This window comes from Idiotropiscis lumnitzeri, chromosome 7 (assembly GCF_059441095.1).
Source record: "Idiotropiscis lumnitzeri isolate Australia: NSW breed Sydney's pygmy pipehorse chromosome 7, RoL_Ilum_1.0, whole genome shotgun sequence".
In the NCBI taxonomy this organism is placed as follows: Eukaryota; Metazoa; Chordata; class Actinopteri; order Syngnathiformes; family Syngnathidae; genus Idiotropiscis; species Idiotropiscis lumnitzeri.
Genome location: NC_142397.1, coordinates 9761226 through 9783375, shown reverse-complemented (window position 1 = coordinate 9783375; position 22150 = coordinate 9761226). Strand labels below are relative to the sequence as shown.

Below are 22150 nucleotides of genomic sequence, written 5' to 3'. Positions count from 1 at the left end.
GTCATACCGCCAGAATCTAATATCGGCCCATGCTTACTTGGGTCAAGGTGGCCAAGACAAGGCCCCCACCGAAAACAGGCTCAATGTCAAACCGTGACTGCAGACTAAATTGTCCATGGGTGTGAATGCGAGTGTGAATTGTTGGTCGGCTACATGACCGAGGGTTGGAGGGAGGAGTCAAGTGAAGCTGTATTCAAATCTTGATAGCCGTTTAAAATCTGCAAACTCGCCCAGCAAGTTCTGAGTTCAGAATCATTCGAGATCCTCCTCAGTGATGTGTTGCAGCACCGCGTCTCTCCTTGCGGTCAACGAGCAGTCAGGCGGCTCGGGCCAGCACAGGCGATGGAGACGCTAAGAAATGAAGACCAACGACACTGTTGTCCTGATACAAAATCTTGTAGACAGTTACTGAGGAAATGATTTGCTTTTGCTTGTTTCATACAACATTTCAGTGGCGGACTCGCCCCCCACCTGACTGAGGGTTCCAGAGGCGGTGCTCAGCTTGTACAGCGCACAGCCTGGAACCAGCAGGATGGAGGAGACGGCCATCATCCAGCCCATTACGTAGGCCCAGGTGGGGTACACGTACCAGCGATTGAATGTCAATGGTGTGTACTCAACTAGAGAATATATAAAAGAGCCCTGGAGAAAAAGGAAAAAGACCATTTATACCATCATCATATGCATGTTTTTTTTTTTGCGTGTACAGAAATATTTGATTTTTAAAGCCATCTATTTCCGTCCATTCATTTGCCCACCTGCAATAAACAGCTCAGACCATAATAGCTTTTAAAATTGGCAAGAATTACTTAATTTTTTGCAAGGGCAGGAAGAACCATGATGTCACATTTGCAGAAATTTCAGACTGAAAATTATTTTCCGGAGGTTTTTACAAATACCCATTGTGGTATTTAAAAGATATGTGAGTCATAAATGGTCAAAAAGGCTATCGAAATACGCAGCTTTAATAAGATGACTGACTAGCATATTACAGTTCCAACCTCAACAATAAGATGTCTCACTCACCAGTGAAATCAAGGGCGTCAGGAAGAGCCAGCAGATTTTGAAGAATAGGCCGGGACGCTCGCCTGTCATGTCCTCGATGATGCCACACAGCCGCTCTGCACCTTCACCGAGAAATATGTACAACGGCACATAAGAATGAGACCGTATTGGAACTTCTAGAAGACTTGCCATGCCATTAGTAATAACTACAACAAGCCCAGAACAGAACCCTGCAGGGAGATTCGCTCTGGCCGAAACTCACTGTTCATTGCAGTCACTAGATCGGATATCAACAAACCACACTGACTCACATAAAATAATTCTGTCTGGCAAAAAGTGAAAAAGAACCAATTACGTGATGGAATCAACCTACCAAATATCCAGCCCATTGCCACGCTTTTAAACACACCGATAAAGAGGAGGCAGACTCCACTGCAAGCGTAGTAGTCGAAAATTTGGAAGATGTACATCCCTCCCTGAGAAAATCGGGAAGAATAATTTGTACACATTGGCCACAATATTAGAGACACCTGTAAAATGTCATTTTTACATTTTGTATCTCAAACCTGTTCAAGTATGCCTACCTAATAAAGTATGCCCCCCCGCCCCAACTCTCACCTCGGTGGTCAAGTTGAACTGAAAGAGGAAACACGCGAGGCAGAAGAGCAGGAGGAAACGTTCATGCCTGCCTGCCCGACGCATCACTGTGGGAAATATGTCTGAGAACGAAGTCATCACCACCTCAATGCCGACAAACTGCAAAGCGGGCAGAACCACAAGGTCATTTCCAGGCAAAAGGGGACATGAAGAATTATTTCAAACTCGCTTTTTCCTCAACATTTTTGAGCCAATGCACATGTTTTTAATGACGAAAATCTCACAACACACCACCAAACAAAAGGGTCACAAAAAGTAGACAATGAACCAACACATTTTGGATTTCAGCAGTCGCATATTCACCTATAATGGCAGATTTCTTGGGTGAACCTATGCTCTTGTAACAAACAAATGATTGGAATGGGAAACGGGTTCTGATTTGAAAGTTGTTAGTTTATCCAATTGAACCGAATCTTTCAAGTCAAGTCAAGTCAATTTTATTTGTATAGCCCTTAATCACAGACAGTCTCAAAGGGCTTTACATAGCCACAATCGACATCCCCGATCTTAACCCCCAGGAGGGCAAGGAAAAACTCACAAAACCTCATTAGGGGAAAAGTGAGAAACCTTGAGAAGGGACCACAGATGGGGGAATCCCCCTTCCAGGATGACCAGGCTGCAATGGATGCCAACTGGGCAACATTTGACACATACAATGATGCTATGCAATAATAGATTTTGGTGCACTTTTTAGATTAGAGGGGATTAGAGGAGAAAAGAGGGCATCTCATAGTTTTTTTTTTGCCTGACACCATTTTTATACATAAACATTTCCGAATCAATTAAGTTGCATTTTCCACACACACACTGATGAGCGATCACAGTACAGAGATTGGGAATTAGTCGTCAAACCAGTGTGTCCAGGCCCAGGAGGATGAGCATGAGGAAGAAGCAGAAAGACCACACTTGAGGTAGCGGCATCATAGCCACCGCTTGAGGGTAAGTGATGAACGCCAGGCCTGGACCTAGAAAAAATATCCACATTGTATGAAAATCATTTTATCTATGTCATTATAAAATGTAATTCTCAGGTGTTATCTTCTTTCTAATGGAAATTAAACATTTTCTTGTTTGATATATAATATACTGCCTTGGAAATTGAAATGTATAAATTAAAAAAAATATTAAATCAAAACAATGAAGAAAACCTGTGCTCATTTGAATAAGTGCCCTTGAAACAGACATTCAAATTAATATCATCAGGAACAAAACACTTCTTCCCAGGGAAACAAGCGCAGAAATACAATTTTATTGACGGGCTTCTGAACTGGCAGAATATTTCCTCATCATCTTCAAAATAAAATGTAAAATGTTTCTACGTCGCCCCTGCAATGTGCAAATACGCGTAGCCCTGCTTGCAAAACACTGAGCATCAGTTTGGCGAAGAGGCATGTCACAACAACCTTGCATGCGTTGACGATGGCCAAGACACACCGTCAAACTTCTAATCAAAAGTGTTGGTAACACTGCCGGTTCTACGAGAACTCCATAAAACAAATGCAATTTGACTTTGTAAACTCCTCAAGTATAAATTTTTTTCAAGTGAGAAGCAACAAATGGAGCGACCTTTTGTGGTGCTATTTGACACGCCCTCCAGTACATCACTCAGCATCCTGACTCCAAATGAAAGGCTTGCCCACGTCACTCCCAATTTTTTAAATCTTTTTATTTAAGTTTACCTGACTCGGCCACCTCTGCGATCGAAACGCCTTGCTCATGAGCCATGAATCCCAGCACAGAGAAGACAGCAAAGCCAGCTACCAAACTTGTACAACCGTTCAGCAAACACAACCACAAGCTGTCCCTGCAAAACACAAAACATTTATTTTCTGAACCATTTTTGTCGTCTGGAAATTACGGCAAGTGGGTGTGAATAGGAAATCAGCTATCCAATAAGCTCTAAATGATATTTCTCTTTGAATTATGAAACCTCTGCCGTGAGCTTCTCCGTTTTCTTGCTTCATTGAGAGACTAACTTGTAGCAGTTGTTTCTGCGGTCGTTGTAACTGCCCAGTACAGTCAGGGTGCCCGTGCTGATGCTGTAAGAGAAGAAGACCTGCGAGATGGCATCCATCCACACCTGTTTCAAAAGACACCCACTGCCATTGAATACGTTTGTCCTCCAATCCATGAGAGTTTAGGTAACACAGTCCTACTTGAGGGTCTGTGAGCCGCGACAAATCGGGCAGAAGGTAGAACTCGACTCCTTGTCTGGCGCCCGGAAGGGTAAGTCCTCGGATCAAAAGGATGAGGAGCATCACGTAAGGGAAAGTAGCAGTGAAGTACACCACCTGGGCAATAAAAGGATGACAAGACATCACAGAATTAAATATATCCTTTTTAGCTTTTGGTGCAGTTTGATAGACTTTACCTTTCCGGTTGATTTAACCCCTTTCCAGATGCAGAAGTAACAAATGACCCACATAGCCAGGAGGCACAGGAGCAGCTCCCACCTGATGCTGCCAATTTCTTCAATGCCCCCTGAGATATTTAATACTCGACGTCTGGACAGGTTGAAAAACAACAACATATTATATGACACAGAATTGTTTTAAACATGCAATATTTAATTGTCTTCCTTACTCCCAGAACTCCATTGCTGCCGAGGTTCCATTGGTGTGGTTGGTGTGATTCCTTGTTGTAATGTCAACACAATCTGCTGAAAAAATGACAATTATTCACTCTGAGGCAGAAGTATATTTATACAGGCTTGGGGAGTATTCGGAATTTTGGAATTAAGAATTTTACTTCAAAGCAAAATGACATTCATTCGGTAAATGAAGATGTGATGAGATGTGAGAGACAGTGATGCCTGCGTTGTGTGCCAGACGTCACCCATGTTCCAGTAGTTGTCGCAGGTGACCCAGGGCAGTGGAGAGCTGAAGGAGGATGCCAAGTAGAAAAGGGCCCAGGCCATAATGATCATGTAGGTCATGCCGCTATACAACATGATCAGCTGCCCCCCATAGCCGATACCTTACACACATCACACATTTGAGGTTCAATGTTCAATGATTTTCTTTAACTGTCTCCAACATTCTAAATTCATCTTTGAGCATGGGACAACTGCATACACGAAGACAAATAAATAGACAATAAAGATACAATTTACAGAACTAGCGCCACCGGTCTACGTGTTTCAGAATGGCCGAATTGTACACGACTGCGTGCTGCGCACCTTCAGCCAATGGGCACAGCTTCCTCCAGCAGCTGATGGCCCCCTCTTGGGTGTGTTGGCCCAAGGCGGTCTCCAAAAGGAAGAGCGGTACCCCACACGTGATCACAGACACCATGTACGGCACCAGGAATGCACCTGAATGTTACACATATTTTTGTGATCTGCACAACTTCTGGAAGACGTCCTGCATGCCAGATTTGCTTACCGCCTCCGTTTTTGTAGCACAAGTACGGAAACCTCCACACGTTGCCCAGGCCCACAACGTTCCCGGCAACAGCCAGAAGGTACTCCACCTTGCTGCCCCAGTGTCCCCTCGCCTCAATTGCATCTTGGCGTTTTTTCTTGCCCATTCCCACGGGTTCAATGTGAATTGTACCTTCCTTTCAGCCGCACACACACACGCACACACATTTAAAGACAACGTATGGATAAGATTAAGAAGAGTCACAGGCTTGGATAAGAATCCTTAACAAACTAGGAACACTTAAAAGTGGCAAATAAAGCATAGCTGTTGTAATGGAGTGATAGCATTAGATAAAGGCGAAGGATAATGAGCGGTAGAGTGGATACAGGAAGTATGCAATTCATAAAAATTGGGATAAACTTGATTTCTCATACTATAGGCCAACATCTATGCTTCCAAAAATTTCCAAGATATTAGTGAAATTCTAACCACTCCACACCAATGGCACTAATGGAATTAACTGTATAATTATCCTCCTCAATAGATGGGAAAGTATTTTTTGGGAAATATGTTTGTTGCACCAATCAGTTTTTTAATATGGAAGGGACTGAAATCATATGAATAAAATTGAGTAAATGTACTGTGCTAAAGAAAAATAAAATTAGCACCTGCGCTTTAGTGGTTTCGATGCAATCACGCATATTTAAAAACTATGTTTTGATTTTAATACACTTAAGTTCGCTGACGGGCGGCACGGTGGCCGACTGGCCTCACAGTGAGAGACAGCATCGGGCGTGGGTTCGATCCCGGCTCCGGTCATCCTGTGTGGAGTTTGCATGTTCTCCCCGTGCTTGCGTGGGTTTCCTCCGGGTACTCCGGTTTCCTCCCACATTCCAAAAACATGCATGGCATTCCAATTGAACACTCTAAATTGCCCCGAGGTATGAGTGTGAGTGCGGATGGTTGTTCGTCTCTGTGTGCCCTGCAATTGGCTGGCAACCAGTTCAGGGTGTCCCCCGCCTACTGCCCGAAGATAGCTGGGATAGGCTCCAGCACCCCCCGCGACCCTAGTGAGGAGAAGCAGTACAGATGATGGATGGATGGATGGAAGTTCGCTGACTAATGCCGCCACAATCCACAGTAGACGCAACATTATGTTAGCGTACCACAACAGGACATCGTTCCATCAGACGCCTGAGCGGGCTAACTACAGCTGGCTATGTCAAAAATGACAGTCACTGTTGTAAATTAAATCGGGCGTCAGCCGCAACCTTCCTTTATACATACTCGTTTATCAAAACTGTGTTACTATCAAGGGAATTTTGCATCGTATTAAGTAATTATGCGTAGGTGTGCAGTTTGTTTACAGTACAGAGAGAACGGTTTTGGTTAACATGGCGTTGGGAATCGATTCTTTTATATCCATGCATATTTTGAGCAGATTATATTGATGTTAAAACAATTTTCGATTAATCTTTACAGTCAGTCCTCGGGAGAAATCTTTTAAATTTTAATAATTTAGTAATACTACTTTATATTATTTTGGCTAAAATGTAATACAGGTTCTGAATGTGGTTTAACAATAATTTAAAGTAATAAAAGTTTGATGTAAATTATCGTTAAATCTTAAAAAAAAAAAAAAACTTCATGGTATTCAATAATAAAAGGAGAGACGCTGGTAGTCAGTGAAAATTAATTCAGCTTTCCGAAGAATATGGCTAGCCACAGTTATAATTCGTTATTTAACAAGGCAGCAACATTTTTTTTACACAGGTCGTTGTAGCCTTAAATAATTCTTTCCCCTTAATAAATAACATCACATTTTTAACTCTACATTTTATGTGTACTTTGGTTTTATTTATCAGACATTTACATTTGTTTGATGATCTTAAACATTCAAGTGGGTTAATGAAATAATTCGAGAAGAGGGCAAATACTATTTTACGGCGTTCAACTGAGCTAGATGTATGCTGCGAGGAGCATACTGTTTTTTTTTTCCCAAATATATATCAACATTTTAACGCTGCATTTTATGTTTACTTGGGTTATAGATGTCTGAAATATTTGCTCAAGTTTGATGATCTTAAACGTTTGAGTGGGGTCACTCTGTGAGGAATAAAATAAGAATTTGAGAAGCGGGCAAATACCGAAGTTAAACAACATTGAGTTCAACTGATGCTAATTTTGATTTGATCATCAATATCTGCAAATTAAAACGCAGCTAAATAAAAATGTACACACTTTGCTTTATTAAATACTTATCTTACATTGTCTTTAAAACACAGACTTTTTATTAAACAGTCAATCAGAAAACTGCAATATTACCCATAACATATCAAACTATAAAGTTTCAAATACCACATACCTCGCTTCACCTTGCAACCTTTCTTGCAGCAGTAGTCAAATGGTGGGAGGTACACAAAACACTGCGTGTACCAGGTGAAATATGCTAAACGCAGGTGTGTGGAAATTAGAATTATGTACACATTCCAAACTAATTAGTGGGATCAAGTTTAACTTAATCAAACAAGAGTTAGGCACAAGCTCACGACGGGTTGACAATCCCAATTTAGAAGAAGCATATTTTACTGATGTGAACACCAGCACACACGCTTTCTTATGATTGTTTGACCCCTCACAATTGTGCAGGGGCTGCTTAAGCATTCAGGGAGTGGATCAGGGTATCGGCGTCTTGTTCACGAACACCACCGTCCGTCCTGGGCCCGGCGGATGATCAGTTGCCGCATGCTCTCAAGATGACTTTTTTTTTTTTTTTTGCTGTAGTATTTTCCCCACATTTTTGCTGCCAGTGATATGGATCCCCACGGTGGCGGGCAACAATCTAAATCACTTGGCCTGATAGGAATTTATCCTTTCAAACCAATTAATCACCTTGCAGCAAACGTAGTGTACTACTTTTTCAATAGGCTATTCAATGACGAAGTGTTTTGAGAGAATGTCCTTTGCCACATTTAACCCAAGATGACTTTTTAAAGCAGTTTATCACCACCCTCAAGAAATTTAGCTTTGTCACATGGGTAAAATTAATTTCATGCCGTCGGGCTATCTAGTTAGCATACTTTCCGCTTTCTCACGCCACCCACCCAGGTAGTCCTTGGAACCTCTTTGTTTTTTTGTTTGGTTTTTTTTTGCTTTGGCTATCAATCTCCTCTTTCTTGAATGCACTTTGTTGGAATTCTTGTATTACAGGTATTTTTAGGAATGGTTGGAACAAACAGTATGTCTTGATGCAGACAATTTGCTTCTCTGCAGCGCTGACCATATTTTTTACCCATTTGGTGCTATTCCAAGCTACAGGATTAATTTAAATAACTGCAAGTGACAAATTTAAAGAACTTTAAAAATCTTATTGTAAATATTATCCACTGTAAAGCTATTCCATGCAAAAGGGAGAACCAAAAAAGGTTGCAGGCTCAAACCGAGCTGGCACAAACAACATTTTCTGGGACTTGAGCTTGACACAAGACTTCCTGGACCTTCTCTTTTGACGCACGTCACACATTTGAGGTTCAATGTTAAATGATTTTCTTTCTACGTCGTTATAATTAAAATTTTATTTCGGAGCAAGGGACGATTGCATAGATGAAAACAAATAAACATACAAAGTCGGGTTGTCACGATACTAAAATTTCAAACTCGATATCGATACCCAGGAAAATTCTCGATACTCTATATTATTTTCAATACCGTGGGGATTGTAAACTGACAAATATTTTCAAAAGGCATGAATATTTTTATTAAGATAAACAAGACCGGCTGGTTTGGCCCTCCTGTGGCCACCTGTTTGCTGACTCTGCAATCGGTTGGCATCATTGGCTCAGAGACATCACGGGTGTGTGTGCGTGTATGAGGGCGTAAATGTCAAAGTATTTGCGTGTGCGTGAGTGTGCTGTCAAAGTTTTCAAGAATGACTTTAACTCATTCACTACCATTGACGGATAAATACGTCAAAATCCATTTTTTTTTTACTGGGCTGGTCGTGAATGAGTTAATATAGAGAATATCCCGTCTGCTGACTCAGCAACCAGTGGTTATCATGGGCTCGGCAGCGTCTGTCTTGCCACACGGGGTGTCCGAGGTGACGCCTTGAGTGGGTGTCTAAAAAAACGTGAAAAATGTCCCAGGCGGCAGGAAGCAGGCGGTGATGGAAAAGCCGGGATGCCAGGAAGGAGAAGAACAAGATGGCGGCCAGGGAGCAGAGCATGGCAAAGGTTTTGATGGGGAAACACTGCACGTAGATGCCAGTGTGGCGGTCCCAGACGCCCGGGAAGTGCAGTGTGGGCGGCAGGCCCACTAGGGGCTCGCCGCTCAGCACGCGCACAGCGAGGCCCGCCATGCCGCCCAGCACGGCGCCGTATGCATTGGTTCCGGCAAAGAAGACGGCGCAGAGCAGCTGCGGGAAAAGCACGTTGTAGGAAATCTCCACCCCCGCAAACCAGAAGAGGATCACGCTGGTCTTCAGGTGGGTCAACGCCGTCCCCGCCACGCCCACCACCACCACCACAGTCGCCGAGATGGCCAGCTTCAGCTCGCGATCCGACGCCTGCCGGATTGCAAACTCAACGCATGACTACAGTATCGTATACCCCTTTCACACACACGTACTTGGAATTATCACCTTCTTGCTAACATTTACACTCATCTACGCCCTTTTCACATTTGGGCTATGAATGGCATGAGAGATACAGGTTTCACCTGTGGATGCCCCCACGGCCCCCAGCATGATGGGGGGGGATGCCGAAGGCCATGAAGATCGCAGCCGAGATGATGCAAACGTGCTTGGCGTTGGACGGGGACGACGCCGACAGCGTCCTCTGGTGGAAGTTCTGAGAGCCGAGACTACCCAAAGCCTGAGGGAGCAGAGCAACACCCCACACACCTTATTACTCACGTGCTGCCAGGAGGCGTGTGCTTGTGCGGGTTTGTCCATAAGTGTGGAGGATGCAAACAGGCCCATTAGGCCATCTAGGCAGATGATACAAGGGCGTCAGGAACTCTCTTTGAATATTAATTGCATTAGTTTCTATGAACTAAAATGAAAGAGATCATCAGTCTATGGATTCAATGCCCAATGCTGTAATGCTTAAAGAAGAATAAATGCAAATAAGTGCCAACGACGACATATGAAACTGAGCTTGTTAGTGAAGAAAAAAATTAATTAATTAATTAATTAAGGAGCGTGTGCGTGTGACTCCGCTCACTTACCAAGAAGAAGTAATTTGAGAAGCGAGCAAATAGCGAAGTTCAACAACATTGAGTTCAATGCTGGAACCTTTTTTTGTGTACATCTGTGAGCTGGGTGACCCACTTGTTCCAGACTATATGTTTTTTTATTTAAATTTATTATCAAATACATCGTTGAATGGGTTGTGACATTTGACTGAATCAATAGCTTTAAAAAAAGGCGTCCCCAGTCGCTCCTAATGCTGCATCATCAGTAGGTCAATGCAAAGCACTTTGGGGGCCTCAGCATGTGGAAAAAGCACTATACATGTGAAAGACCATTTAACATACATCTCTCTCTCTCTCTCTCTCTATATATATATATATATATATATATACACATAGAGAGAGAGAGATATCTATCTATATGGATAGATAGATAGATATATCTATATATGTACTCTAAGACAAGGACAAGAGAACAGACACAGGACTCTCTTTTCATAGACAGCAAGTGAGTGTATGAATGGCGTATCTTCACCAGCGCAAGCCTGGTTTAGCGTGTTTGGGAATTGGGCAGACACCATTTCTAAGTCCAGAACTATTACTTATTGTAGGTGCCAATGTTCAACCAATTAGATGGTCCCTTTAAAGTGCAAATCATTAACTTTGCTGTCCGGGTCAAAGAGGATGGTGCAAGAGCAATGAAAGAATACATTCAGTTTATTTAGTGCAGTTTCAATGAACAACATTCTTTTTTTTTTCTTAATTCCTGCAGCGATATGCTAAGAGTAACCATTTTTGACATGCACGACTTTAGGAAAAGAGCTCAGTGCATAGCAGCAACATTAGGAAAGAGAAGCCAGTGGGTGTTCCAGGCCCACCTCCACTATATTCTGTCCTTGTGTCAATCAGCTTCCTCTGTTGACCAGATGCAAGATTGCAGCGCTTCATGTTTCCAGCAGTGTCCCACACTAGCAGCTCAGCCTGGACCGAGCAACAGCTGGAAGTATAGTTCACCCACAGGGGCTGTGATGAGCCCAGTCCCCACCCGGACACGTTTAATGGGGGATCTCTCTCCACTAGTGTGGCCTTGTGTTGGACAGGATGATAGTCTCCTGTGTCTGGTGGGAGTAAAGTCAAAGTGCCTTGTCCGTTGTGTAATTGGAGTGCAGCCAGGCCGGAGCGCCCCCTGTCCGACACAGCCAGTGACATACTCCAGGTGGACTCATTGCAATCTGGAGAACAGGAGGACTGCAGGCGGGTGGCCGAGCAGGATGGAGGAGATGTATCGGTGTCCTAGAAGGGACATGAGATCCAACACATCAGGGATGGTCAAAACTATTTCCTCAATGCCATTTGCAGTCCACCATTGTCATACGTAGCATTATTTGACAACGCCTTCAAATGAAGATATATGAGTGGCAATGTGTGGGTGGAAATGTGTGGATGTCAAAAAAGGTTTGGGAGAGTTGTGACACCAACATCCCTCTTGGGTGCAACGCGATTGACACTTACTACCATGATTACTAAAACACTGGTTTTAAATAGAACTTTTTAAGTTATGCAGAGATGCAAAGAAATTATGTACAACAAAGATAGTAAAAAGTAATTATTTCAAATTGACAATCAACTTTAATAGAGAGCTTGTAGCTTTAATCTGTATGAACAATAGTATAATAACATAATAACATTATATTATAATATAATATACTATAATATAATATAATATAATATAATATAATATAATTGATGAATGGATTCGTTTTGGCATGTTTAAGAAATTAAGGCTGCAATTGTCAGAGTGACCCTTGCATCCTTCAATTTTTCTGTTTGTGGCTTTCGGAGAAATCAGTTTGAACAGGCTTACATGAGATAAAAGGCTAAACGATCCAACAGGTTAGATGATACTCACAGGTGGGACCACTGTCAAGTAGGCCACCACATAGTTTGTGTCTGCAGAGTCGAGAGCGCTCACAGACAATGTCAGTGTGACTGTCGCTCCAGCCTGAGCTGAAGCAGGAGTGTGAAAGCCCACCTGACTGTGGAAAAGATTGTGGGCAGCAACATGGAACCTGATGGGAACAATGACAAATTGCTTTGAAGTCAGGTATAATATGTCCATGTTTTAGATTTCCATAGTACTAATCTTCCCTTGTTCATTATTCCCACACAAGCTATGTCTAATAAAAATAGATTTCCTAAAAAATAGTGCTTTGGTGTCAAGCAACTATGTTAAGCTGAGAGTAGGAGCTTAGTTAAGTCAAATTGCGAATAGCCTTGTCTAATAGGAATATAAAGTGCTTTGGTCATCTCGTGGCATCGATAGTCAATAACAAAGAAGCGTTTTATGTGGGCGTTGCTGTCACCTTTTCACTGATTTTTGTTATTTTAGGGAGGCCTCAGTCTTCTTTAGTCTGTCTTTGGTTAACCCAACATGCATGCTTTTGGAATGTGGGAGAAATCCCACGACGGAGAACGCAGAACCTTGAATCAGATGGTACAGTGGTGTTACCTGTGAGGCCCTCTCGTGTGGAGATATCCAGAATCATCTTCCGCTGTCAGACTGAAAAGTCTGTCTGGACCGTGGTTCAGGATGTTGAAGTCCACAGTGGTGCTGTGACCAGGTGCCAGAGAGGGTGCAGACAGGATCTGAAGCGAGAGAAGAACGAGACAGCATAAGATTAAATAAAGAAATATATATGCTTGTCTGAAATTGATGCAGTGTAGCAACACAACGCCTTGATTACCTGTATCTGAACACGAGTGGGCTGCACCATTTCCGAGGCAACCCTCTCCACCTTGTTTCCTGCGCCATCTTGCCCCGTGAGGCGGATGCAGAAGGGAGCTCTGGGAATTGAGTCCACCCAGCCAATCAGATCCACCGTGGCGTAGCTTGATGCCACAGTCGGCAAAGAGGAGGAGGAGGAGTTGAGCAACACTTTCTTGAGGCTTTCCCCTTCTGCTCCCAGCAGCGTCACATGACTGAACGAGATCTCCTCGTTATGAGGAGACAGGCCAGTCACGGCCAGCACGAAGAAGGCAGGGACACCTAACAAATGAAAGAGTGTACTAGTACTTGGATACTAAGCAGAGCTGGACAGGCAAAAAAAAAAACAACAAACGCCCGTGGCATTTTGATTTAAACCGGACCGTGTGTGCATGTTGGCATGCACGTGCACCTAAGCATATTCATAACCTCTTCTGTAACTGAGAAGTCATTGTCATACCATCCACAGTCAGGGTTTCATGAAATAAAATGCACACATAGTCCTGAAACTTGCTCAACATACTCATAAGACAATCAATACAATACAATAAAATTTGTATTTCACCACAGCTGGCAGGACAAAGTCTATGTAAAAAGCGAGTTTTGCTGAGCTTAATTTACTAGATAATGCCATTTTAATTGTCATTGCTTTACTTCTGATGTACTTCTATCTTGTGCATATGCTAGAAAACAGCCAATCAGAGCCAACACCATTTTGCATACAGTGATTAATGGCTTTTTGATTGAACTTTTTTTTTTTTTTTCCATTTTTAAAAAGCAACGCAAAAATCACTTAATTCTTCACAATTCTAAATGTTGCTTTGTAGGTTTGTCCCTGGACTCCCTGCTTGTATTAAGAATGTTTCACAAGCTTCGAGAAGTGCGTGCATTTTATTTCACAAAAGCATGACTAGCTGGTATGATGAAAAATGCTTGATAAAACAACTTCTTAACCTTGTTGTTTGCTTGATATGGTGTGAAAAAAATAGAAATGAAGAATAATAATCAAGAATCAAGTGTCCTATTCTAAAGACGGATTCTTAAAAAAAAAAAAAAATTATTCAAACATGATTCCTGACCACCCCTGGATATCATAAAGCTCTGCCACTGATGTTGACTCATTCAGTTTGCTTTCTATATTGTAAATGGAATAATGGACTGATCCCTCTAAGTTATGGGTCGCTCTCAGGGGGTAAAATGGAGTAAAATTAACAAATAATTAAATAGCACAACATCAGCCCCAAAAGATTCGAGCACACCAGGCATCTGCCCTAAAAGCCAGATGGCTATTCCAGCCATGATACCAAGAATAAAAAAAAAAATGCTCAAACGGCCTCTCATAAATGAGGGCGCCACAAATTAAAATGAACAATAAATATAAAACCCTCACCTGACACAGGACTGCCCTCTACTCTGGCCAATCCCGGATGAGTCTCATTGGTTACAGTAGCAAAATAATACAGGAAATCCACACTGCTATCAGCTGAGGGGATCAGAAACCAGTCAAGATTGCAACATTTCATCAGGTTTTCACATTATTTTTATCATCAAAATTAAGTACCTATTATGTTGAATGCAACATGTCCATCAGCCTTGGCATGAAGGTGCCACTGGCCCGGCTGGATAGGAGGCAGAAGACGAACACGGTAGAGACCGTTGAAGAGCTCGAGAGAGGCCAGAGAGCCTTGCTCACTCAGAAGCGACTGAGTTTGGCCTAAGGAGGAAAAAAATGTGTAAAACATCCACAGATTTTCTATTGCGGTGCTTCTCAAACTTTGCACATGCATTATCACTTTCAAAAAGGTTGGTGACTCCTGGTCTACAGAGTGGTATGTGATGTACCCGAAGGCGCAATTAGGATGCAGTGGCTCAATAAACCAGTGACGTGTACGGTGACGTCATTAACGGAACTGTCGACCCTGAAGGAGTGCGAGGACATCTGCTCCTGGTCTGTCTCAACATGGAGGAGAGTCACCTGTGGAGGAACGAATAAGTGAACTCACTTTTAAAGAGAACATGAAAATGCCTTTGCTTCTTCCTGGTTCATGTGGGTCAGGATGACGTAAAAATGACGAGACCGTACCATGTTTGATTCTAGAGCGGGGGAATCAGGTAATTTGTTACTCAAATGGACAAAAGTGAACAAAAACTGTAAAATAAATCTTTTAAATCATTGAGCACTGTATTTATGTTTGCTTTACTAGCATTAATAACGTTTCATAGTCTACCACCTCCACAGAGGAAGACAAAAGCTGAAGAGCCGGTATACTAACCACTTCAACACCCCGCTGCCCAATAGACGAGTTGTCCAAATGTGAGGCTGATAGCATTCATGGCTGCCTTACCTTTGCTGCTGCTGTGTTGTCCTCCACGATAGAGGAGACACTGTGGATGTCAGAGTTGCTGGTGAATATCGTCAGTCCTCCCGACAAGGACGACAGCGCCGAGTAGAGGGAGAAACGATCAGGGGACAAAGTCTCTCCGCTACTCTTCTTCCTCCTTGACCTCCTAATTGCTGGGCTCCCTGTGATGTAATTGGGGTCTTTTGTTAAGAGAAAGGTCACCTGGAAGAACATCAGGTTGAGTGTCACTGACAGCAGAAGTGTCCTTGTTGCGTTTTTCTTATTATTGCTATTATTATTACTTACCCCATAGGATTTTGATTTTACGTCCCTTTGATGTTCGCAGCCATTTCATTTATGTGATTTGTCTGATATAATAACAATAGTCGTAGTCACGATCATAATTTTCAACGTTTTAAAATAATTTAACATACGACCTTGTCTGTAAAAAATATCCATTTATTTTTAACCCTTCAAATTCCAGTTTGTCATTTATTTGTTAATATATTCTCAGCAACAGTATTTAAGTATTTTTAGGTGGTTTTTTGAGTAAGAAGTTTGAGAACCAATGCAGTAAGATGCTAAACCCCTCTGATGTAAAACGTATGTTCATTGATATAGTTAAAGATCTGATGAAGGAAGTTTCATACTTTTGCATTAACACAATGAAAATGGTTAAAAAAAGGGAAGCAAGGTGGACACAAAATTGACCAGTATGTCCAGAGTCCAGAGCGGTCACAAACGGTCTTACTTTGCTCTGTTTGGCAAGTGTGAGGGCCTTCACCACATCAAACATGTGGATGTCCTTGGGGGAGGCATCGGTGAACACAAAGATCTCCGACAGCGGAGGGCTGTGAGTGAGGGCCAGCTGCAAGCACGTGACAGTTAGTACACACACACACACACACACACACAAACATACTCTGGACACCTGAATGGCTGTGAAGCACATCTCTGGTTCATCTCCTCCTCCAAGAGCCATCAGGTTCTCCATGTGTTCCATAAACTGGTCAGGGTCATCCGTCTCATACACAGGACCGACTTCTGCTCATAGCAATGACATGAATCTATTAAATTAAGTTACCTATTAATACACTTTAGTCTGGGCGTATCTCATCTCTCGCCCAAAGATTTCTGGGATGAGCACATTAAGTGACCCTAATGAGCCCACCACTCTAGAAATGATGTGGATTCTATGTTTTTCAGACTTGGGCCATTACCTAAATCTGACCTAAACCTTTATTTCATTGCAAGATTTATTGGCTAATTGTTTGCTTCAACATTTCCTCGTCGTTGTTTTATTGCTGCCATAACTCTGTCAACAGTTTTCAAGTTGGATTGTTGCCTTCATGGTTTGGTTGCCTGGCAGCGTGTTGAGAATTTCCTGCCACCTTACTTTCGTTCTCACATTGTCCATCTCGAGATGTGTCACAGTTTCAATGCTTTTGTTTTAGTTAAGCATTGTCAGCTCTGCTTGCAGACATGAATGTGTGTTTGTCAAGATCAAGTAGGCATTTACCTGATCATTGTCACACAAAAAAAATCCATCACTGACTGAGAAATTAAGTTCAATGTTGGGAAAAGTGATTTAACACAGTATTACGGATTAATCCTGTTGACAAACAAAAAGGCAGCAACAAAATTTAGCCTCAATGTTGGATGTAGTAATTTGTGATGGAAAAAAATATATTAAAAAAATTGGTTTCCAGTGAAGTTTACGATAAGACTATAGGAGAACTTTCCAAGTTGAACACAATAATTTCTGTCACTCCTGTTGATTTCCAAGTTGGTCCAATTCTAAACCGAATTTCCCTTCGGAAATAATATTACCCTACATGCAGATTCACCAAATGTCAGATTTATTATTATTTTTTTTTAAAGGAACTTACTCTCCATTATTTGTTGAAAACCCAGATCAAAGAGCTGTTTTAGCGTTTACTCACCGGGATCATGGAAGGGGACCAGCACGAAGCTTCCAGGTTGCCCAGGAACGTCGGCTCGGTTCCGGATGATGGAGCTCGCTCGCAGTCGAGCCGCCGTGATTTCCTCAAACATGCTCCCCGTGGTGTCCATGACGAAGACCAGAGCGGGCGCCTGCTTCACGCTGAAAAGCCTGTGGAGGTTGTCGGACACTTAGAAAAAAAATTGGAATTTTGTAAAAGTAGAAGTTCTGATTTGACTCCTGTAGTGAAATAAAAGTAAAAACGCACAGACTTGGAAATGTGAAAGTAATATGAAATCTTATTTTCAGTGTCAGTTAGGTCAAATCCAAATTTTGGGAAATGGGACATTTTTGTTTATTTCAGATTCACTTTTCAGTTTATGATAAAAATTAATTGTTCAATCACAGTTCCTAAATGTTTATGATTAGTTCCCAACAATAATTCTTTACATGGTTTTGCATTAGATTTCTTTGTTGTCACCTGAGGAAGGCTTTGTGGCCTACGGAGTCCCTGAGATCTCTCAGTACACTCAGTGTGGCTTCAGAGGCCAACTTGGCTGCTTCCATGTGGAGGAAATGATGAGGGGAGAAGAGCGGTGATGTACTGTCTTTGTTGATGCCCCCTTTGGCCCCCATGGAGCGGCTGCTGTCCAGTATTCCTCCGTGACTGCATTTGCCTGACCAACATGTTACATGTTCAGTGTTAATGCTGGAAAAGTTCATTTTATATACCTAGAGTATAATCACAATTACTTACAGTCAAAATCAATGGTTATATTGTGTAAATGTTTTATTTTATCTTCAAATATTATTTATAAATTGATTGATTTATTTAATTTGATTTGTATTGTGGACAGTAAGTGTATCACAATTTGAGGCATTGATGACTTGTTCCTCTTATAATTTCATTCGGTTTTTAAACAATTTTACAATGAAGTTATAATTTTAAGACAATCTTAATATTTATAATTTTTGTTATTCAGATGTTTACGTGAGGCAAAACACATTTTTTTAATACTTTCTATTGACCATTAATTATCCAGGTTTAGTTTTACTTTCGTACCTTCAGGTTTTGGAGGGAAGGTGCTGAAGTAGCCGGTTGTGAGCAGCCGGGCGTCCCTCTGTGTGCCCGTCAGTCTCGGGAGGAGGTTATTGCGACAGGTGGCGCTGAAGCACTCCATGCAGGTGGGAGTGTCACCTGTCGAGAGGACCAGCACATTGAATGGTTTGTTTTTTATATGTAAAGATAATGGTCCATGTACTGTCTAGGTCTGCATTTACCTTCAGCCACAGGGACGGCTGGCTCTTCAGGCTGCAGCAGGTGGAGGTAAATGGAGCGCTGGCCCATCTCCACCCAGTTGCTATGACTGTAGAAGTCCTGATGTTTAAAAAAAAAAAATACAAATATGTCCAAATTCCATTCTATCCTTTATTCAGTCGTAGTTGTTGTGCACCTGCAGGGAGTGAAATAATTGTCCCAAGCTGTGACGAGCACTTTGGTACTCATTGGCCCGTACGGACAGCAGAGTATGAGCCCAGAACCGTCGCAGCATTTCCATGGCGCTGTCGACCCGCTCGGAATCAAAGTGGTACACGGGGTCGGACCTTGTGGAGCTCAGGAAATCCATTTCAGCATTGGAGTGAACCACCTCCCCCACGGCCCTCCAGAAGCTTCGTCCCAGCTTCGTCTGAAAAGGAGGCCAAATATAAAACACAGAAACGTCAAACTATTTTTTTCTCTCACCTAATTGCAATGAATGTTCCGTTGCACCTCTTCCTCCGCATGGTGGCCCCGGTGCTGTTGCACAGTGTCCAGGGTGACATTAATGATGGCCTGCTCACTGATGTACTGGTGCGTGTACGAGTCCCAGGACAGCGTCAACACCCGTGACCAAAAGTTGGGGAGGAAGCACGAGCACGGTGGAGCCAGGAGGAGAAGGTAAGCAAATATAAACGGATGCGCCCTCCTCTCACTGTCTTTCCAAATTCTTCTTTTTCTTCCCTGTGAAATCATGGCTTTGAACAAACGGTTGCTAGGTCGCATCCTACCTGCAAGAAAGTTCAAATGCATGTTTGTATTAAAGTTTCTTATTGGTTCAACTTAAAAACAAATAAATAAAGAAATCCTGCTAATAAAACATGTATAGTTGATATTCATTGTTAAGGTTGTTTTTCTGACTTTGCACGTCTCATATTTATGCTGTTTTTGTTTCGTTCTCATTATAAATGAATAAATCTCTTAAAAAGTCAAATACTATTGATCAAAATTTGATTTTATAATAGTTTTGTTGGATAGATAAATAATGGATGTTTGCAGTCAAGTTGATTGTCATTTGTTAGTTTTTTAGATGACAGCAATTCAAATGAAACATTTTAAAGGGAAAAAAATGTAAATTATATGCACAGCACATATTTTTGCTCAATTCAGTTTAGCTTCATCATCATTAAATTAATAATAGATTTACATGAAAAAATATGTTTTTATCTGACAAATAAATGAGGGCATGTTTGTGCCATATTGATCTGAGTGGCTAAACCTATTGAGATTATGAACCTATCATATTTAGCAAAAGTGTAAAAAAAAAAGTGTATAACGCGTATCGATTTGAAGAAACGAATTGCTGTTGTTGTGTTTTTTGTTTTGTTTTGTTTTGTTTTGTTTTGTTTTTGTTTGGTTTTTTTTTTGCTGCAGGGTTCTCTTTACAGATGTGGAGTATACGTAGTGTGGGTGTTATGATGTCAAAGACTGCTTGTAAAATATGTTCATTTTTTGGTAAGTATTAAACAGAAGAAACTCTTGTGTTGCAACATCCGACCATATCAATGCACAAATAATGACAATAAACTCAATCCTAGTGATGGCCCAGTTGTGTTATGTGTCACCCACTCGTCACAAGTGCCCCCTGTCCCCGCAGCCCCCAGAAATAGAAGAAAACCTCCCAATACTTTTGTTCTTGTGGCTTGTGCTTTTGCAAGGGCTCAGCCCGAAACAAAGCATGTTGAACCCCCACCGCCCCCCCAAAAAGTGCACCCTGGCACTTTCCACTCTACAAATCTGTTTCAATTGATTAGTGTGGACTCTCCATGCACCCCAAGGGTGGGGGAGCTTCGGAATTCATGCAATTAAAATAAATTCCCCTTTGCAACAATTGATTGCATGTGTCATAAAAGAACGGCAAACACTTTCTAATCTAGTTCATCACTGATCCTACAACAACGTCATTAAAGTTCCTAAAGGAAGAATGCGAAGGAAAATATTTCTCACCCTGATGGGTGCTCTTCTTGACAGTTTCTTCTCACTTGATACAGAAAATCCCACAGTGAGCATCACACACGTACGTTCATATGACATTAACTTTCACTACAAAGCAACGATTCCCACGGCAAGCATAAGTACAAAATGTAAACACATCCGTATTCTGCTCCCCACCAACTACCACTAAAATGTAAATATGATTCCAAAAAGTACGTTTTAGGACTCACGTGAAAATTCAGTTGACGCTGAGTGGTCATGCGTGTGTTTCTTTGGACGTTTCGTCACAGCCCGCCTTCAGCCCTGTGTGCCCCTCCTTGCCCCCTCCCATTAACGCACGGTGCATTGATTCCCCACAATAGGGCCGCATATATTACCATCCATAGACCTTCCCAAACTGCACCCCCCCCATCCTCCATCTATCACTCTCCCTTTTATCCCTCACCACAGTTGATCACGATTACAAACAACCAGTCCTGTCTCCTTGGTTGCCGCCACTTTTAATGGCTGTTGCCAGCCATGACCATCACATAGTTGGATCCAGTGTCGTAAAAAAAAAGCCTATAATCATGTGTCAGTTTGTTTCCATTAGTGGTGTCATGGTTCACATAGCAGACTTCTGCACATGTACTATACTAGAGATGAGAAAAAAATACTGATACACCATCAAACATTGTGGGGTAACTGCTTTTATATGAACTTTAAAACAAATGTCCAAAAGGTCAATTTTGTCTCCATTACGGAATTACAGGATAAACAAAAAGTAGTAAGTGTACATTCATAATAATCTTAATAATAATAATAATAATAATAATAACAATAACAATAAAATAAAAAATAAAAAATAAAAAATTTGAATGTCCTGAAAAAAAAAATATAATTTTAATCCTTCACCACATAAAGTTAAACTCACTGCAAAGCAGTATCAATCATCAAAAAGTTTTGGCCATTCTTCTTGGAGTCTTTGGAGGTGGTGCTAGGCAGAAGGCACCCCAAGGCCACATTTCAAGCCATGTTGTGTTATTGGACTTGTGTTTTTGGTTTGAGAAGACTAGTAAGCAAATTGTAAATACAAAGAAATAACTGGCAATGGCAGTTTTAAGATGAGTTTACCCAAAGCTTGAGGTTGCTTAAGTACTGCAACGCTATCTGCAGAATGCCCAAAGGAAGTCTGTCTGAACTTGGGTACTTTCACCACAAATTGAGCAGGCAAAAAGTTTCTCTCCAGTGTGTGTGTGACTTGAAGGTTCCTTTTTGAGTAAATCGTTTCCAAAAAATTGAGCAGGCAAAAGGTTTCTCTCCAGTTGTCATGACCCGGGTCGGTCATGTCAGGTGGCTTTGTTATTATTTGTCACCTTCCTGCCATGTCTTCGTTTTGTTTACTTTGTCAGCTGAGTGGGGCGATTTCCCCTCAGCACTCCGTCCCCACCAGCCACGCACCTGTTCCCCGTTAGCCTCGCACACCTGACTCCCGTCTGCTCCCATAATTACCGGACTATTTAACCACCCCATGCCGACAGCTCAGCGTCGGTGCATTGCCTTCCTTACTCGACATCGCGGCCCTCGCTTTTGCGATTCTGCACGCCTTTGACATCCTTGCCTCGTTCATGCCCCCAGCTCTTGTCACCTGTCCCT

The 22150-nt window shown here is 42.0% G+C and overlaps 3 protein-coding genes and 1 long non-coding RNA gene across 5 annotated transcripts; 1 reads left to right on the top strand and 3 right to left on the bottom strand.

The window, feature by feature from the left end:
- Positions 1-252: 252 nt before the first annotated feature.
- LOC148333491 (sodium- and chloride-dependent GABA transporter 2-like) lies at positions 253-5190 on the bottom strand. The gene is made up of 14 exons (XM_088301543.1): positions 5046-5190; positions 4841-4975; positions 4498-4638; positions 4246-4321; positions 4034-4166; positions 3819-3953; positions 3639-3742; positions 3342-3466; positions 2515-2627; positions 1624-1761; positions 1379-1481; positions 1027-1127; positions 472-642; positions 253-351 (listed from the first exon to the last, which is right to left on the bottom strand). The coding sequence occupies exons 1-14, from the start codon at positions 5188-5190 to the stop codon at positions 253-255; spliced, it is 1719 nt and encodes a 572-aa protein (XP_088157669.1).
- A 3843-nt stretch (positions 5191-9033) lies between these two features.
- LOC148333490 (high affinity choline transporter 1-like) lies at positions 9034-10002 on the bottom strand. The gene is made up of 3 exons (XM_088301060.1): positions 9937-10002; positions 9741-9884; positions 9034-9588 (listed from the first exon to the last, which is right to left on the bottom strand). The coding sequence occupies exons 1-3, from the start codon at positions 10000-10002 to the stop codon at positions 9034-9036; spliced, it is 765 nt and encodes a 254-aa protein (XP_088157186.1).
- Positions 10003-10935: 933 nt separating this feature from the next.
- vwa7 (von Willebrand factor A domain containing 7) lies at positions 10936-20561 on the bottom strand. Its single transcript, XM_088300831.1, has 17 exons — positions 20528-20561; positions 19034-19307; positions 18717-18950; positions 18544-18640; positions 18326-18460; positions 17744-17939; positions 17264-17433; positions 16252-16364; positions 16072-16188; positions 15324-15542; positions 14821-14953; positions 14540-14692; positions 14369-14461; positions 12959-13260; positions 12724-12860; positions 12124-12283; positions 10936-11507 (listed from the first exon to the last, which is right to left on the bottom strand). The coding sequence occupies exons 2-17, from the start codon at positions 19304-19306 to the stop codon at positions 11025-11027; spliced, it is 3015 nt and encodes a 1004-aa protein (XP_088156957.1). The 5' UTR covers position 19307; positions 20528-20561; the 3' UTR covers positions 10936-11024.
- On the top strand, positions 14912-17415 carry LOC148333489 (uncharacterized). Of its 2 annotated transcripts, XR_015844254.1 has the most exons (4): positions 14912-15090; positions 15202-15557; positions 16090-16204; positions 17235-17415. It is a non-coding gene; the product is annotated as an uncharacterized LOC148333489 (long non-coding RNA). The 2 variants fall into 2 exon arrangements; XR_015844253.1 differs by having other exon boundaries at positions 15202-16204.
- Positions 20562-22150: the final 1589 nt, after the last annotated feature.

What these genes read in the sequence shown, in the direction of transcription:
- vwa7 (XM_088300831.1), bottom strand. Translation starts at nt 19,306, where the DNA reads ATGCGACCTAGCAACCGTTTGTTCAAAGCCATGATTTCACAGGGAAGA. An exon ending in ACAACACAGCAGCAGCAAAG is followed by an intron (nt 14,954 to 15,323) that starts GTAAGGCAGCCA and finishes GTTCCTCCACAG; the next exon opens with GTGACTCTCCTCCATGTTGA. An exon ending in AGAGGGCAGTCCTGTGTCAG is followed by an intron (nt 13,261 to 14,368) that starts GTGAGGGTTTTA and finishes TTCATTTGTTAG; the next exon opens with GTGTCCCTGCCTTCTTCGTG.
- LOC148333490 (XM_088301060.1), bottom strand. Translation starts at nt 10,002, where the DNA reads ATGGGCCTGTTTGCATCCTCCACACTTATGGACAAACCCGCACAAGCA. An exon ending in CACACGCCTCCTGGCAGCAC is followed by an intron (nt 9,885 to 9,936) that starts GTGAGTAATAAG and finishes GGCTTTGGGTAG; the next exon opens with TCTCGGCTCTCAGAACTTCC. An exon ending in GGCCGTGGGGGCATCCACAG is followed by an intron (nt 9,589 to 9,740) that starts GTGAAACCTGTA and finishes GCAATCCGGCAG; the next exon opens with GCGTCGGATCGCGAGCTGAA.
- LOC148333491 (XM_088301543.1), bottom strand. Translation starts at nt 5,190, where the DNA reads ATGGGCAAGAAAAAACGCCAAGATGCAATTGAGGCGAGGGGACACTGG. An exon ending in CGCAGAAACAACTGCTACAA is followed by an intron (nt 3,467 to 3,638) that starts GTTAGTCTCTCA and finishes TGTGTTTTGCAG; the next exon opens with GGACAGCTTGTGGTTGTGTT. An exon ending in CCTCTGGAACCCTCAGTCAG is followed by an intron (nt 352 to 471) that starts GTGGGGGGCGAG and finishes TTCATTTCTTAG; the next exon opens with CGTCTCCATCGCCTGTGCTG.